The sequence below is a fragment of the Asterias amurensis genome, chromosome 9 (assembly GCF_032118995.1).
Source record: "Asterias amurensis chromosome 9, ASM3211899v1".
Classification (NCBI taxonomy): Eukaryota; Metazoa; Echinodermata; class Asteroidea; order Forcipulatida; family Asteriidae; genus Asterias; species Asterias amurensis.
In genome coordinates, this window is record NC_092656.1 from 13,997,127 (window position 1) to 14,012,332 (window position 15,206).

The 15,206-nt window shown below is 38.4% G+C and overlaps 1 protein-coding gene across 2 annotated transcripts; it reads right to left on the minus strand.

Annotated features, from left to right (window-relative positions):
- Positions 1 to 1,708: 1,708 nt before the first annotated feature.
- Positions 1,709 to 15,008, minus strand: LOC139941572 (uncharacterized). Of its 2 annotated transcripts, XM_071938135.1 has the most exons (15): positions 14,759 to 15,008; positions 11,854 to 12,006; positions 11,576 to 11,668; positions 11,065 to 11,250; positions 10,595 to 10,747; positions 10,317 to 10,409; positions 9,804 to 9,989; positions 9,338 to 9,490; positions 9,157 to 9,249; positions 8,646 to 8,831; positions 7,630 to 7,896; positions 5,041 to 5,193; positions 4,759 to 4,851; positions 3,891 to 4,076; positions 1,709 to 3,370 (listed from the first exon to the last, which is right to left on the minus strand). In XM_071938135.1, exons 1-15 carry the CDS (start codon positions 14,886 to 14,888, stop codon positions 3,321 to 3,323), a joined length of 2,175 nt encoding a protein of 724 aa, XP_071794236.1. In that variant the 5' UTR covers positions 14,889 to 15,008; the 3' UTR covers positions 1,709 to 3,320. The 2 variants fall into 2 exon arrangements, with proteins under 2 accessions (XP_071794236.1, XP_071794237.1); XM_071938136.1 differs by lacking the exon at positions 7,630 to 7,896.
- Between the last annotated feature and the right edge of the window lie 198 nt (positions 15,009 to 15,206).

Sequence of the window (15,206 nt, forward strand, 5' to 3'; positions counted from 1 at the left end):
AGTATAGATGAACTTGTGATTGTGGGGGAATGTATTTTTCGTTTTATTGAAAATATTTTTAACAATTTTGAATTTGGTCACAACTTGAGGCTAAGAGAAAATCGCCACTAGGAAAATGCTCGGGCTAAACACAAACCTTTATTGGTGATGAATGTCACTGCAGGCGCCAAAACGTGCCCCCCCCCCCCGCCCCCCTCTGCGCATAGATAGATCATCTAAGCTCAGTGATATGAAAACACTTTTGAAGTGAGGGAATACTATTGAATCTCGGAATATAAAAAAGCTTTCACCCTGATTTACAAAAAAACAAACTCAAAGCTAAATGTGCACTTTTAGCAAAAACCAACGTGAAATAATTAAATTAAAAAAGTGAATGGCCACATTGTTTACATTTTGTATTCTCATTCTTCATCTTTTACAACAATTTAGGTTTCTCTTTTTTTTTACCAGGAGGTGATGCTGTTTCAAAAAACTAATAAAATATAGAACACATTACTATTTCCTACACGGGCCTTAGATTACGGTCGGTCCTGATAAGAAAATGTTTTGCTTTTTAATTAATCCAAGGTAAAAAAGCTTTATTGGCGGATAGTGCTGCGATGATGTTTTTGAATAAAATTTACTTGAATGTGATTCTATGCTGTGGACTATTCAAACTATAAAGAACATAATTATATACATTTTCTGATCTGAATTAGGCAAAAAAGGGACCTGCCGGTATTAAAGGAACAGTTCAGAATTGTTTTTTTCTAATAATGTAACAGTTGCTGGTTGTAACACTTTTTGCTAAAACCTTTAGAAGTTTGAGATCGATCGGCCATCCTGGGTCACGAGAAAAATAGTCAAAAACCGATGAAACATTTTGCACACAAAATGAATAAAACGGTCACTGAGAGAATGATGAACCCCAAACGGGAAATTAGTTTAAGCTATTCTCATCAATAAGACATTTGAAACAGAAATATTTCAAGGGATGTTTTCTTTACTATACTATCATCATTATTAGACTGACTGTGTAATGTAAATCTGTGATCTTAATAGAAGGCTGTTTTTTCCCTTACTAATTCCGTAATGTTCCTTTAATTCAGTCTTATGTTTGCTTTAAAATATATGGGTTTTCTATCACAACTTTTGCTTCCTCGACGATCTTCCTCCACAAAATCCTGTAAAATTTACCAATCAGATTCCCCTGTGGTTTGTTGGCACTTGCACACTCACAAAACGAGACCATAAACTTAAAGTCACCTGGAAGTAGTATTTTGTCAAAATAAAGCTTTTGTCACGAATTTTGATGAGTGGAATGTGAATAAACAGTTAACTAAGGTTGTAAAAAATTAGTTCTTATCTTATTAACAAAATTTAAGAGAAGGCCCCGACCCGAGAGGGCGCTGTTCGTGACGTCAATCGAGGCGCGATATTTGAAGAGAAAATGCTGCAAAGTGCTGAAAAAGACGTCAGACCGGACCCCATCTTTAGCTGTTTTGCTGCATCCAGCAGCAATACACTTGGTCGGCATTGCCGGAAAAATGCAAGAAAACAACTTTTTCGAAACGTACAAACTCAATGACTTGGACTTGCATGTACTTTGCACGTGTGTTTACTCTACGCATCAAGGCAAAGTCTGCCTCGATTGACGTCACAAAAGGGGTAGGCGGAGTCAACCCCACACAACTTTAATTATTTTTTAAACATAAATCGTGACAAACGGTTACTTCAAAAATTGTTTTATTGTTACTAAACATCTTATGTTTGAAAAAATAAAAAAATTATTTTCAGGCGACTTTAAACTTGGGTCAAATCGATTACTTGTCATGGGTGTCTGACTGTGACCCTTTTAGGGTCGTGGGTTGAATAGATTTTTGTTTGAAGGACAGTAAAGGTGAACACGGTGTACATAGTAGACAATCCAGAGTTTCTGCTAATTCAAACATTAACACACGCATGTTTGGTTTTTTTTGCACCAAAATTCTGCTTGATTGTGTTTTTACAAAGAGTAAGTTGCTTTTCTCGAGTTTGCATTATACGAGTAATGAGAATATTTATTTTGCCAAAACTGATAATGTAGAAACATTAACAAACATGTTTTGTACTAGACACGCTGGGGCAGAATACCATTTCTTTTTTTAAATCGACTGTCGCCAAAAGGCGTACATGATTGTCTTTCCAAAACCCCAAAGGAAGATTAAGGCAAGACCTGTAGGACATTCAAAACAACACAAGAGATTACATAACAACATGACAGCACAATTAATATTCATTTGAGAGAAAACAATCTCATACATTGTCAAAGCCATTACAACAAAATAAGCAAGTCTTTGGTTTTTCTTTGGATCGCTGCTTATAGAAATATGATGATCAATAAAGACACTGTTAAGGCTTTATACACTTTCGGTAAACAGTATTGTCAAAGTCCCACACTTCGTGTATCACAACTAATGATATATATAAAATAACAAACCTGTAAGAATAATAGGTTCAATCGGTCATCAGAGTCGGGAGAAAATAACGGGAAACCCATTCTTGTTTCCGCTCGTTTTGCTTTGTCATGACATGTGTTTAAAATAAATCCGTGATTCCCGCTAACGAGAATTTATATTGTTTTAATGTTTTCTCAAAAAGTAAAGCATTTCACGGAACAATATTTCAAGAGAAGTCTTTCACCATTACCTTCTGTAAACCCTGTAAATTATTTGTAAAGCTGGTGAACTTTTTTTTTTTTTTTTTCCTGTACCGAAAGGGTATAATGGCTTTAACACTCTTGGTAATTGTCAAAGACCAGTCTTCACAGTTGGGTGTTTCTCAACATAAGCATAAAATAACAAACCTGAAAATTTGAGCTCAATCGGTCGTCGAAGTTGCGAGATATTAATGAAAGAAGAAAACACCTTTGTCGCAACCATGGTCACGAACTCGTGTGCTTTCAGATGCTTGATTTAGAGACCTAAAATTCTAAATCTGAGGTCTCGAAATCGAACTCGTGGAAAATTGTTTCTTTTTAATCAAAAACTACAATACTTCAGAGGGAGCTGTTTCACACAATGTTTAATACTAACCTCTCCCCATTACTCAGTACCAAGTGAGGTTTTATGCTGATAATTATTTTGAGTAATTACCAAGAGTGGATATTACCTTCAGTTCCAGGGATTTACACCCAGCGATTTATATAATTCGATTTGTTTCAACATCATGTTGTAAATTTTTGATTGTTTAAAGTTTCCATTTAATTTGATCTATGCAATAGTAATAAAAAGTTAATAGTATTTCCAGGATCTCCGGCACATTTCTGCTCCTCTAACTGATGGGTAGGTGCAATTGGTTATTCACTGATTTCCTACCTCTTGGCTAATGGGAATCTCCAATGTGTTGCTTCCTGCAAATATAAAGGTGTATAACAATCAGCGTATGATACCAAAAAATAACAGTTAAAGGAACACGTTGCCTTGGATCGGGCGAGTTGGTCTATTAAAAGCGTTTGAAACCGTTTGTTATGAATGCATATGGTTAGACAGATATTTGAAAAGTAGAATATAATGATCCACACAAGTATCACTCAAAATTGCACGGTTTTCCTTTTACGTCGCGAACTAACACGGTCGGCCATTTATGGGAGTCAAAATATTGATTCCCATAAATGGCCGACCGTGTTAGTCGACAGAGTAAAAAGAAAACCACGCAATTTTGAGGCATATTTGTGTAGATCATCGTATTCTACTTTTACAATATCTTTCTAACCATATACATTTTACAACAAACGGTTACAGAAAGCTTTTCAAGACCAACTCGACCAATCCAAGGCAACGTGTTCCTACAATTTTAAAGTTACTGAACATAATTTTATGATTCTTTTTTAGCTGATTCTCGTAAGTCTGTCATTTTTTATACACTCATACCTTTGAATGGTATCTTGAAACATCCCAAGTCCACCGTTGCAACAGTCTCACTGAACACCTTGCCCTCTAGGCGGGCACAGGCTTGCATGTCCGCCAACGACACGGCAATGTTGTACAGCTCAACACACAACTCGGCACCGAATTTGTTTTCGCCCAGTTTAACGCAGACTGGACCTGGATTTTTGACTGGAGTGAGAAGAACATTACATAGTCATATTAGTTGTAGACGAAGTTCTCCGATCCGACGTGGCTTATATTCGATGCTCCATAAAAGACCAATCATTTAGTCACAGTTGGCAAGGTTCACAATGTGTTTGTTGTCAAAGGAACATTTTGGGATAATATAATTTACTAAGGGAATTTTGTGCACTCCTCATTATTCTAATCGAATAATAATTGGTCAACAAGATTGGAAACTCATCACATTAAGAACCAAGTTGAATGTTTATTGGTAACTCGCTCGTGATTTTTCCCGACGTCTGGTGTTAACTTTTTCACGAAACTGTAATCTATGGGCAGTGGGTAAATAGTTACACATTCTAACCAGGGACCTATACAACAACAGAAACAATAGAGTGCACGGTTCGGGAAAGGCCCACCGTTGGAAAACGTGTACACGACTAAACAATGGGAGCTGTTTGCAAAGAAGTTGGTGTACATTTACACAAAACAGGGACAGTAGGAGGTCCACGGTTGCAGGCGTGCACGAAGACAACTTTTCTTAATAATTTTGACTAAAAACGATTTATTGATCTGAATCTCGATATGACTGAAGTAATTTATCTAATTAAAGGTATAGTGCAGTGCAATAAACTCTAATTTGGCAAAATATGATTTATAATTTTCGTTGGTAATTATAAATACTCACTCGACACCGTTTTGTCGAAGAGGACTTTTCCATCCATAGAGAGACTCAACTTTACACCAAGCTGCGTGGAGAGGAATGTTACGTTCACACAAGCTGTATAGAAACGGGACAAGTAAGATAAATTTAATTACAACAAACTTTCGCATACTTTTATTGTTGTTTGTAGACGGCTAGGAAAATTGTCTAATATCAACACACTTTTGACAACTCAATCAACGTTTAAATGACTTAATTAAACACTTTCGATACCCAAATCATATTTTCGTAAAACTATTGTCCTACCTTGGGAATTAATGTCCAACTCCTTGATCTTAATTTGCTGACAACATCCACATGTCTTGTCTGAACATGCACAAGACGAGGCGTCGTTCAACTGCATGCTATTCATCAAGTTTGTCCAGTCCAGTGCATGGCCTGCTCCCAGCAACTCTGATGCTGCATGAAAAAGCCAAAAAGGGGTCTCATTTCTTCGACAACAACAAACATCGGGACAGCACTGTTTTAGACAAATCGTAACATAAGACCTCATTCAATCGACACAATAGCATTGGTCTGGGTTGCGTTTTGGCGATCGTAACCAATTTACTGTTTGGATTGAGTTGCACAGTTCAATGACCAAACAGAATATTGGTTACGACCGCCAAAATGCACCAAATTAGCAGCATAAACTTTTTTCGAAACAAAACTTCTGCCGGGTCGGAGTTGACGCGAATCTGGGTCCCGGTTTTTGTTTATGTGTTTGTTAAAGTTGCATCCGATAGTATAGTTTAACTGATATAGAACTATCTTATTGCATAAACATAACTTGAAAAACAATAATGCCTATGAAAATAGGCCCCAAGCTAACATGCATACGTTGGGCCAACGTCGGTGAACGTCGGCAAAGTCGGCATCAAAAAACGAACGCTGAACGGACGTTCGGAACGTCGAACCAGTGTTCATAGGTTTTGGAGGTACGTCGGCCGGTCGAACACGTCAGAGCCAATGAACACCTCTCCCTGGGTAGCTACACCCACATTTTACTTGCACGGCGAATGTTGCAGAGGCTTCCTTTATTCTGATTCATTACAGCAGGGTGAATATTCATGTATCGGCTTCTGCGATCACGAAACACCCGCGCTATTCAAAGGCGAATGACAAGACTGTGTGCTCGTGACATACCAAGTAACACAAACAGTGCTGTTAACTCGGTATGTCACGAGCACACGGTCTATTCATTCGCCATTGAGTAGCGAGATGAGCTTACCGAGGGTTTCGTCAACGAAGAGGCCGATACATGAATATTCACCCTGCTGTGTAATGAATCAGAATAAAAGAAGCCTGTGCAAAGTTCGTCGTGTAAGTAAATTGTGGGTGTAGCTACCCAGGGAGAGCTGTTCATTGGCTCTGACGTGGTCGACCGGCCGACGTACCTCCAAAACCTATGAACACTAGTCAGTTTGTAAACGTTGTACGAACGTTTGTTAACAGTATGAAATACAACGGTTAGAATTACAACGTTTTCACAACTTGGTAATGATAGGGGCAACTTAACGTCGGCTAACATAGGTCGGCCAACATCGGGAAATGTTGTGCAGTGAAACATGTCGTTTTTATACGTTGGCTCAACGTAGTTATAATGCGGGCAACCTAGCGTCTGCATCCTTAGGTTGTGCCAACGTCGGGAAATGTTGTGCAGTTATAACCTGTAGATTTCCAACGTTGGCTCAACGTAGTTAAAACACGGGTAATCTAATGTCTGCATCCTTAGGTTGTGCCAACGTCGGGAAATGTGCAGTAATAACCGGTCGATTTCCAACGTTGGCTCAACGTAGTTAAAACATGGGCAATATATTGTCTGCATCCTTAGGTTATGCCAACGTCTGGAATTGCGCCGTATCCAACGTTGGCACAACATAGTTATAATGTGGGCAACCTAACATCGGCGTCCTACAGTTGTGCCAACGTCAGGAAATGTTGTACAGTCTAAAGGGCCACTTTCCCGCCAAGATAATATTTATGCGTTGGGCCAATGTGGGACCAACGTTGAAATAAATGCAAATTTGTGAGCGTGAGTTAGAAGTGTGTATTAACAATACTAAAAACAAACTTGTTGAGTTTAAGAATTTTCAAGGCAAGTGTACTTTTGTAGATAATTTGTCTGTAAGAAAATATGTACACTAAAAATACTTTAAAAAAAAAAACAATTGAATTTAGAAGTAAACAATTTTAATTAATAAAGGTGTAAAACCATGACTTGAAAAGTCTGTGGACTCTTGACTAAATACATACAAGACGTGCCGTGCACAAGGGTGTATGGGCTAGTATAAGTTGTAGTTAGAATGTATGTAGTTATGAGTATCATCAATTCGTGTAAATAGCATAACTGATAAGTGTTAATTAACATACACTAATACCTGAACTAGTTACAAAGGGCGTTATCTGCATTAAAAGAGAATTAATCTCTAAATTGATGTTTTAGATTATTCGTAACGTTGGTCCAACGCTGTATATAAACGTCAATACGACGTCAGCTGCCGACGTTGGGCAAATTAAAAACTATTATGTTGTCCCAACGTTTAACTAAAACGTCTAACGAACGTTGGACGTGCAGAGGTCGGCAAAAACGTTGCAGACGTTGGAACGGGGTTGGCTTACGTTGGCCCAACGTTAACGTTGGCCCAACGTCCTCGACGTTGGCCCGATGGAAAAAACAATGTCACCACAACGTCATTTGCCAACGGTTGCCCTACCAAAACTGTACGTTTGCCAATGTTGGGCCGACGCATACATGTTAGCTGGGCCCCTTGTTATGCGTTACTAAACGAGACCATGATTGTTTGTTTTACTTTACACCATTTTATTTGTTTTTCAAGTGTGGTGCCACTTTACTTTTAAATGGTATCCTGAAACATGCCAAGTTCACCGTTACGATAGTAACACCAGCCACGTTGACCTCTAAGGGGATACATAGCTCCACGTCCTTCAACGACAAGGTAACGTCTAATCCAATACACAACCCAGCACTCAATGCATTAACGCCCAGATCCACGCAGCCCGAAACATGAAATCGCGTGTCGGTAACCTGGTGAAATTGAACACACAATTTGTCACCATATTCGTTCTCGCCCAGTTTCATGCAGACCGGATCTGGGTTAACTGTAGTGAAAACAATAAAATGTAGCATAAGTTGTAGGCCATCTCTTTAGGTCGAGTTGGTCTCCAAAGAAAGGAAGAGGAACCTGTTCATGTGAAGCTTTCTGACGTGGCTTCATCGGTGGCTCAGAATACCCATCCACGAGCCAAATACTATACTTGGCAAAAGTCACATGTGTAGTCAAATGAAATTTGGGGGTAAAAGGGAATTTCGAAACTCCTCATCTTTCCAATCCAGAGGCCGCTTAAAACAAATAGAAGCTCACCCCACCAAGAACACAACCTTTTGCGAGTGTTTATTCTTGATCGTTGTACCGATGAGAGTAACGTTTATTTGGTGTTCAAGAGACCAGAGTATACCATCAAACCAGTGTGTCACTTTTAGTAAAATAAATACCTAACACTTTACGTTAACGCATTGTTGATCTAAATCTTGGCAGGACTCTAAATTTGCACTTTTATTTGTGTCGTGAAAAGGTTAACATAACTCCAGTTCAGCAATTCGATTTGTTTTATTTTTGATGATTTTAATTCACTTTACTCAATTTTGCCGAGGATGACTTTTCCAACTTTTCACAACCATAGCAGTGATTGAATAGCTTTAATGGGCCCAACACCATGGGTTTGTGCATTTCTTTGCATTGTATAAGATGACACGTATGGGCCTTATAAGTAAAGTACTCTTGATAGTATGATCTTTTCAATGGTACAAACGTTTAGTAATTTGTTGAGTGTGGTATCCACTATTATACCTTTGAATGGTATCTTGAAACATCCCAAGTCCACCGTTGCAACAGTCTCACTGAACACCTTGCCCTCTAGGCGGGCACAGGCTTGCATGTCCGCCAACGACACGGCAATGTTGTACAGCTCAACACACAACTCGGCACCGAATTTGTTTTCGCCCAATTTCACGCAGACTGGATCTGGATTTTTGACTGTAGAGAAAAAAAACATCATAAATTGCATTCTTAGTTGTATGCGATCTCTTTGGGTCGAAATGGTCAAGACATAACTAAGGAAAAGCAAGTCAAAGTTGATGAGGTTGCTTTATCGATGGCTCGTAAGACCCAGCCTTGAGCATCAGACTCCTGGTGAAAGTCATACAGTGGTAGTCAAAGGAACTTTTGGGGATCCAGGGAAATCTTCTGTTCAATCTAACTATACCAAGAATGGGAACTCTTCCCACTAAAAAGAACCAATCACAATGCTCCTGATTTTCAATTTGATTGATTGTTTTACTTTCATTATATAAATACTCACTTGAAACCGTTTTGTCGAAGAGGACCTTTCCATCCAAAGAGAGACTCAACTTTACACCAAGCTGCGTGGAGAGGAATGTTACGTTCACACAAGCTGTACAAATGGGGAATAATCAAAATTGTAATTTAAAAACGTTGGCATACTTGGTTTGTTTGTGGATTTACTTTTCATATAGTCCTACCTTGGGAATTAATGTCCAACTCCTTGATCTTAATTTGCTGACAACATCCACATGTCTTATCTGAACATGCACAAGACGAGGCGTCATTCAACTGCATGCTATTCATCAAGTTTGTCCAGTCCAGTGCATGGCCTGCTCCCAGCAACTCTGATGCTGCATTAAACAAAATACAAAATAGGATTGGGTATCATAATGATTCACAACCAAACAATGTTGGCCGTGAGATCATCTCGCACAACTAAGCAATGGTAGTTTGCACAAACGTTTGTATTTAAAAGTTATATCTGATGAAATGGTTTAGGCCTAGCACCAGGGTGTATGCCTTTATTTTATTATCACCAACTTGTGTAACGACTAAATGCACGTGGTTAGGCCGAAAGTGTTGCGTTCTACTCAAAGTTCAGATCATTACCTATTTAGTGTAAAATCTTATAAACATTTCGAGTGTGGTTATTCATTCTTATACCTTTGAATGGTATCTTGAAACATCCCAAGTCCACCTTTGCAACAGTCTTACTGAACACCTTGCCCTCTAGGCGGACACAGGCTTGCATGTCCGCCAACGACACGGCAATGTTGTACAGCTCAACACACAACTCGGCACCTAATTTGTTTTCGCCCAGTTTCACGCAGACTGGACCTGGATTTTTGACTGTTGAGGGAAAAATACATCATCAATTGCATTCTTAGTTGTAGGCGATCTCTAGGTCGAGTTGGTCTTCACGGAAAGAAAAAGCAACTTGTTTCTGAAACTGCTCTGACGTGGTGGCTTCATTAATGGTTCAGAAGACCCGTCCTTGAACTAAAAACTTTACTTGGCAAAAGTCACATCGTGGTAGTTTAATAAACTTTCGGAATTTAAATTCTTTTCAATCTCACTTTACCAAGAATGAAAACCCATTACACCAAAAAGTATTAATCCCAAACTTGCTCGTGATTTTCAATGGATTGGTTGTTTGATTTTGATAATGGCACTCACTTGACACCGTTTTGTCGAAGAGGACTTTTCCACCCACAGAGAGACTCAACTTTACACCAAGCTGCTCGGAGAGGAATGTTACGTTCACACAAGCTGTACAAATGGGGAATTATCAAAATTGTAATTTAAAAACTTTCGCACACTTTATTTTATTTTATATTTTATTGGCAGGTACTTTGCCGTTATCATTCACTTTTGCATGTTATACTCAATCAACGTTTCAATGACTGAATTGTCCACTCTCTTGATATCAAAATCAAATTTCTATATAATCCTACCTTTGGAATTAATGCCCACTTCCTTGATCTTAATTCGCTTACAACATCCACATGTCTTATCTGAACATGCACAAGACGAGGCGTCATTCAACTGCATGCTATTCATCAAGTTTGTCCAGTCCAGTGCCTGGCCTGCTCCCAGCAACTCTGATGCTGCATTAAACAAAATACAAAATAGGATTGGGTATCATAATGAACCACAACCAAACAATGTTGGCCGTGAGATCATCTCGCACAACTAAGCAATGGTTAGTTTGCACAAACGTTTGTATTTAAAAGTTATATCTAATGAAATGGTTTAGGCCTAGCACCAGGGTGTGTGCCTTTATTTTATTATCACCAACTTGTGTAACGACTAAATGCACGTGGTTAGGCCGAAAGTGTTGCGTTCTACTCCAATTAGTTCAGATCATTACCTATTAAGTGTAACATTTTATACAAATTTCGAGTGTGGTTATTCATTCTTATACCTTTGAATGGTATCTTGAAACATCCCAAGTCCACCTTTGCAACAGTCTTACTGAACACCTTGCCCTCTAGGCGGACACAGGCTTGCATGTCCGCCAACGACACGGCAATGTTGTACAGCTCAACACACAACTCGGCACCGAGTTTGTTTTCGCCCAGTTTCACGCAGACTGGACCTGGATTTTTGACTGTTGGGGGAAAAACACATCATAAATTGCATTCTTAGTTGTAGGCGATCTCTAGGTCGAGTTGGTCTTCACGGAAAGAAAAAGCAACTTGTTTCTGAAACTGCTCTGACGTGGTGACTTCATCAATGTCTCAGAAGACCCGTCCTTGAACTAAAAACTATACTTGGCAAAAGTCACATCGTGGTAGTTAAATAAACTTTTGGAATTTAAATTCTTTTCAATCTAACTTTACCAAGAATGAAAACCCATTACACCAAAAAGTATTAATCCCAAACGATCGTGATTTTCAATGGATTGGTTGTTTGATTTTGATAATGGCACTCACTTGACACCGTTTTGTCGAAGAGGACTTTTCCACCCACAGAGAGACTCAACTTTACACCAAGCTGCTCGGAGAGGAATGTTACGTTCACACAAGCTGTACAAATGGGGAATAATCAAAATTGTAATTTAAAAACTTTCGCACACTTTATTTTATTTTATATTTTATTGGCAGGTACTTTGCCGTTATCATTCACTTTTGCATGTTATACTCAATCAACGTTTCAATGACTGAATTGTCCACTCTCTTGATATCAAAATCAAATTTCTATATAATCCTACCTTTGGAATTAATGCCCACTTCCTTGATCTTAATTCGCTTACAACATCCACATGTCTTATCTGAACATGCACAAGACGAGGCGTCTTTCAATTGTATGTTGTTCAGCAAATTCACCCAGTCGACGACCCTATTGGGCTCCAGGGGCCCTATATCTGGGGAAGTATAAATAACGAATATTCGATCAATACAAGTGGCTGAGAGGTTACGAGACTGGCAAGACTTACTAATGACCGACTAAAAATATTGTAGTTAAAACAACACTTATTAGTTACTTGAGACATGGTTTTGACTAAGTTACATCAAAATCATGTCTGATTTGATTAATTAGTGTTGTTTGACTAAAATATTTTTACATAGGTTTGTTCTACCCCCCCCCCCCCCCCCCCATGGTTTGAATAAGGATGATGCGGACATGAGATAACTGTTAGTTAATTTTACGTAAATGTTTGCAATTAAGGGTACAAATCGCATTATTTATGTGAATATTAATTATACATAAAATATCTAGGAATATATAGGCACAAATCGTGAATATTCATATTTATTAATGTGATTATTCACGAATTGGGACACAAAAGGTGAACATTTCTGGGAATTTTTATGTAAATATTTGCTATTAGGGAATAAAGCGTGAATATTTACGTGACTATTTACACGAGAGAGCAGTGATCTTGCGAGAGCAGTACTGATCGAGGAAACCTGAATTATTATGACACCGCCTCAACTCGACTATCTCACCGCGGCAGACCATTACAGGCAGTGGACACTATTGGCAATTACTCAAATTAATTATTAGAATAAAATCTTACTTGGTGACGAGTAATGGGGAGAGGTTGATGGTTTAAAACATTGTGAGAAACGGCTCCCTCTGAAGTGACATGTTTTCGAGAAAGAAGTAATTTTCCACGAACTTGATTTCGAGACCTCAGATTTAGAATTTGAGGTCTCGAAATCAAGCATCTGAAAGCACACAACCTCAATTCAATCAATTGAATTCAATTCAATTGTTGTTGTTTTTCAATTCAATTGTTTTATTGTCACACATATATACATATACAGTGAAATTCACTTCGGTTTGCGAGTCTAAAAATATCGTGTGACAAGGGTGTTTTTCTTTCATTATTATCTCGCAACTTAATTCGATGACCGATAGAGCTCAAATTTTCACAAGTTTCTTATTTTATGTATGTTGAGATACAGCAGGTAAAGTGAGAAGACTCGTCTTTGACAATTACCAAGTGTCCTGTGTCTTTAAATTGGAACGTCAATCTGCGAACAAATTTCACGACTTTTTCCTGTACGGTTTATTAGCGGTGAATGTTTTCCCCGAGGGGACTCATCCTGTGGGTGGACCATTGGAGGAAGTCGCATCCTGCATTGCACATGACATCTAATATCAAATTGTGCAGCTTGCCCATGAAATTTGCAGTGCTATTAATAAGCCTATTTTAATTTGGTGTGTCCCTTCTAGGTCCATTATTCCACCGCTATACTTCGGACTTCGTCAAATGCACTGGACACTATAGGTTTCCTCGGTCAATTTCGGCAAATGAGCAGCCAATTTAACCACCAAGCTATTCTATTTCGCGCGAAATCGAATGCTACTCCAAAGGGTAGTTCGATTTCGTTTTATGATTAGTCAGAATGTAATGCTGCGTCATTCGATTTAACAAAATAATCATTCAATTTAACAATTCATCAAAGCAGCATTCAAATTTGCACACGCTTCCTGAGGCGTGTGTGTCACGAAAAAGAATGACGATACGCTAAATTGAACAGAGTGTTAAAGGAATTTGACTCGACTCAAAACGAATTTGAATGGCCGAATTCTGAATTTGAAACACAGTAACAACCGAAGAGCCGAAACAGCTTTAATTGGAACGCATGAAACTGAAACTGACTGCTCATTTACTGAATTTGACCGAGAAAACCTTTAGCGTATCGTCATTCTTTTTCCTGACACCCGCGCCTCAAGAAGCGTCTGCAAATTTGAATTCTGCTTTGACGATTTCTTAAATTGAATGACTATTTTGTTAAATCGAATGACGCAACATTACATTCTGACTAATAATAAAACGAAATCGAATTACCCTTTTCAGTAGCATTCTATTTTCGCGCGAAATAGAATAGCTTGGTGGTTAAATTGGCTGCTCATTGACCAAGAAAACCTATATTTTGGTACTTAATGAAAATAATTGTAAGCATAAAAAAACTTACTTGGTAACAAGCAATGGAGAGCTGTTGATGTAGTATAAAACATTGTGAGAAACGGCTCCCTCTAAAGTAACGTAGTTTTTGAGAAAGAGGTAATTTCTCACTCGAATTTGTTTGACTAAACTATTTGAACTGAATTCGAGCCCTTAGTTTGGGTTTCGATAATTCAAGTATCTGAAAGCACACAACTTTTGCGACAAGGGTGTTTTTACTTCTAATATTAATCTCTCGCAACATCGATGACAATATTGAGTTCAAATTTTCGCAGATTTGTTATTTGATGCATTATGTTGGGATACGGCAGTGAGTAAAGGTGTCGTGCCTGTCATGTGTTAGAATCATCATATAATACGACCAGTATTTCTTCCGAACGGAGACCATTGCACGGAGCCCAGACAGGGACCGATAAAGAAACCAAATAACAGGTAACAATTAAAAAGGACAGGTACCTCATCCTCTAATATTAGATCGTCCCCTCGAACTATTAACCGAAAAATATTTCAAGGGAACGGAATTGGAACGGAGTAGGCCTACAGTATCTCTATTTCGAGTTTTAATTAATTGTCTACCTAGTTTAGTTTTTTTTTTTGTAAGCTTTTATTTTTTATTTTTTTACTTTTAGATAGAGGCTGAAAACCTTCGTAAACACAAGGACGTCTGTTATTATTTTAGAAAATTAAGAAACTTTACCATTTTGATACATCACCCGAACTGCCGACTCGTCTTTCGGAATCTGCAATAACGGCACTGCAGTTACGTAAGTTACACACTGCGCGCAAATCACAGCGGCCAATACTGTCATCATTGGTGCAAACGACATGATGCTTGATTCACCAACACCAATTGTTTCTTTAAGATTCAACTGCTTTCTGGTCACTCCGGTGAGAACGAAGACTTGTGGTGATCAAGCCGTTAATATTTGTCGCTGTGAAATGAGATCGAAGGCAGGTGTGGAGCTGTATTTATACAACTTCTGTCTAGTTGTTTACGTCATGCGGTTTCGTAATCGCGCCCCTTGGAACAAGGAAGTGAAATTGAAACATCTAATATGTTTTAGCAAGTTTTCCAATCTAGGCCTCGCACATTGTTAGTTTTGTATTTACTTTATCGGCATGCTCATGATAATTAATACATTTTA

Bases quoted from the DNA above. Each gene is read 5' to 3' on its own strand.
- LOC139941572 (XM_071938135.1), bottom strand. From the start codon at position 14,888: ATGTCGTTTGCACCAATGATGACAGTATTGGCCGCTGTGATTTGCGCG. The intron at 9,990-10,316 runs GTGAGTGCCATT...TTCCCTCAACAG, and splicing joins CTTCGACAAAACGGTGTCAA to TCAAAAATCCAGGTCCAGTC. The intron at 5,194-7,629 runs GTAAAGTGGCAC...TTTTTCATGCAG, and splicing joins TTTCAGGATACCATTTAAAA to CATCAGAGTTGCTGGGAGCA.